We start from the raw sequence: 2,055 nt of genomic DNA on the forward strand, positions 1-2,055 counted from the left end.
GAATTAATCACAAAATGGGATTTGGTCTTAGAAACTATTTCTGCTGGTTCCACAGTGCTTTTTGCTACATGATCCTGGATCATGACAAAGCACTGTCACTCTGTGGTTAACAAGGTTAGGAAGAATCAGGTGTGGTGGCTCATGCCTGTAATCCTAGCACTCTGCCAGGCCGGGGTGAGAGGATCGTTTGAAGTCACAAATTCAAGACCAGTCTGCGCAAGAGTGAGACACCGTCTCTACTAAAAAACAATAAAGGCTCAGCTACGCCCACAGCACAGTGGTTATGGCGCCAGCCATATACATAGAAGCTGGCGGGTGCGAACCTGGCCTGATCCAGCTAAACAACAATGACAACTGCAACAAAAAATAGCCAGGTGTTGTGGCGGGCACCTGTAGTCCCAGCTACCTGGGAGGCTGAGGCAAGAGAATCGCCTAAGCCCAAGAGTTTGAGGTTGCTGTGAGCTGTGATGCCACAGCACTCTACCAAGGGCAATATAGTGAGACTCTGTCTCAAAAACAACAACAACAACAACAACAACACAAAAATCAAGGTTAGGAAGGACAAAATACTACCTTTTTCGCTGCTCCAGCTCCCAGTCCAGACGTGCCAGAGTTTGCTGATGAGGGTCTCCCATAGTGACTTCGGCCTTGCTGATATCTGGTGGAGCCTCCTTATAAAACTCCTCTAAACTGACCAGATCAATTTCTTCATGCTTTGACCTACAGGCAAAAACTAGCCGTCAAGCTGCCATTCTCAGGAACTGTGACTTGAGCAGCCTCAAAGCGCCCCACCCATCTAAGCCCACTTAGTCAACCATTATTCAGTATCAGAGAATCTAGTATTCTCAGTAAACATTCAGTAGATGTTTCAGTGTGAAGAGAGGTAGTTGGCGACATGCCATAGGATCCTTACCCTGCTGTCCAACCTTTTCATTCATGAATTAGCTAAAAAGCTACAGTGGCTCATGCCTGTAATCCTAGCACTCTAGGAGGCTGAGGCAGGTGGACTGCCTGAGCTCACAGGTTCAAGACCAGCCTGAGCCAGAGTGAGACTCCGTCTCTAAAAATAGCCAGGCGTTATGGCAGATGCCTGTAGTCCCAGCTACTTGGGAGGCTGAGGCAAGAGAATCACTTGAGTCCAAGAATTCAAGGTTGGGGTGAGGCCTGTGGCTCAAGGAGTAGGGCCCCAGCCCTATATACCGGAGGTGGTGGGTTCAAACCCAGCCCTAGCCAAAAACTGCAACAACAAAATGAGTTCAAGGTTGCTGTGAGGTCTAATGATGCCACAGCCCTCAATCCAGGAAGACAGAGTAAGACTCTGTCTCAAAAAAAAAAAAAAAACCAAGCTAGACCTAATGTCTAATACACACTCATGCTAAGTTTGTTACAAAAAAAATCCCCATCTTCTTTCAATCTGTACAACAGGTCTCACCAAGTAAGAACACATCCCATTGTTTTCCCTGTTCACTCCTTCCTCTTTCTTTTCTCTCAGCTTGGTTTTGCCAAGAAGTATCACATTTGAAGAACAATCCTGACAAACTGTAGTTTGTTCACCTGAAGGCAGCTAAGCAGCAAATTCAGGTTCTAAATAATAAAAACTATTTGCAAGGCTCAGCACCTATAAATCAAGTGGCTAGGGTGGCAGCCACATGCACCGGAGCTGGCGGGTTTGAATCCAGCCTGGGCCCACCAAACAACAATGACAACTACAACCCAAAAATAGCCAGTGTTGTGGTGGGTGCCTATAGTCCCAGCTACTTGGGAGGCTGAGCAGAAGAATCGCTTAAAGCCAGGAGTTTGAGGTTGCTGTGAGCTGTGATCCCAGAGCACTCTACCAAGGGTGACAACTTGAGACTGTCTCAAAAAAACAAACAAGCAAACAAACAAAAAAAAAAAACAAATCCATTTGCAAAAATGAACTGGTAGGACTTAAGAGGGGAAAACTGGGCCAAAAGGATATGACTGGAAGTGAACTCACTCCCGTACAATGTGCTCAGGAATCAAACTGGGAATGTAAAGGCCCCTGAGGGGAGAGAGAACTGCTTTTTTTTTTTT

The 2,055-nt window shown here is 46.2% G+C and overlaps 1 protein-coding gene across 5 annotated transcripts in view; it reads right to left on the bottom strand.

Annotated features, from left to right (window-relative positions):
- THOC5 (THO complex 5) overlaps positions 1-2,055 on the bottom strand; it is a 69,303-nt gene that overhangs the window by 57,565 nt on the left and 9,683 nt on the right. For all 5 annotated transcript variants that reach the window (XM_003789857.3, XM_012805258.2, XM_012805259.2 and 2 more), the window contains exon 6: positions 574-720. In XM_003789857.3, the coding sequence (XP_003789905.1) occupies positions 574-720 (147 nt within the window). The remainder of the gene's footprint in view (positions 1-573; positions 721-2,055) is intronic.

This window comes from Otolemur garnettii, unplaced genomic scaffold (genome assembly GCF_000181295.1).
Source record: "Otolemur garnettii isolate 467f Iridium unplaced genomic scaffold, OtoGar3 scaffold00038, whole genome shotgun sequence".
Taxonomy (NCBI): domain Eukaryota; kingdom Metazoa; phylum Chordata; class Mammalia; order Primates; family Galagidae; genus Otolemur; species Otolemur garnettii.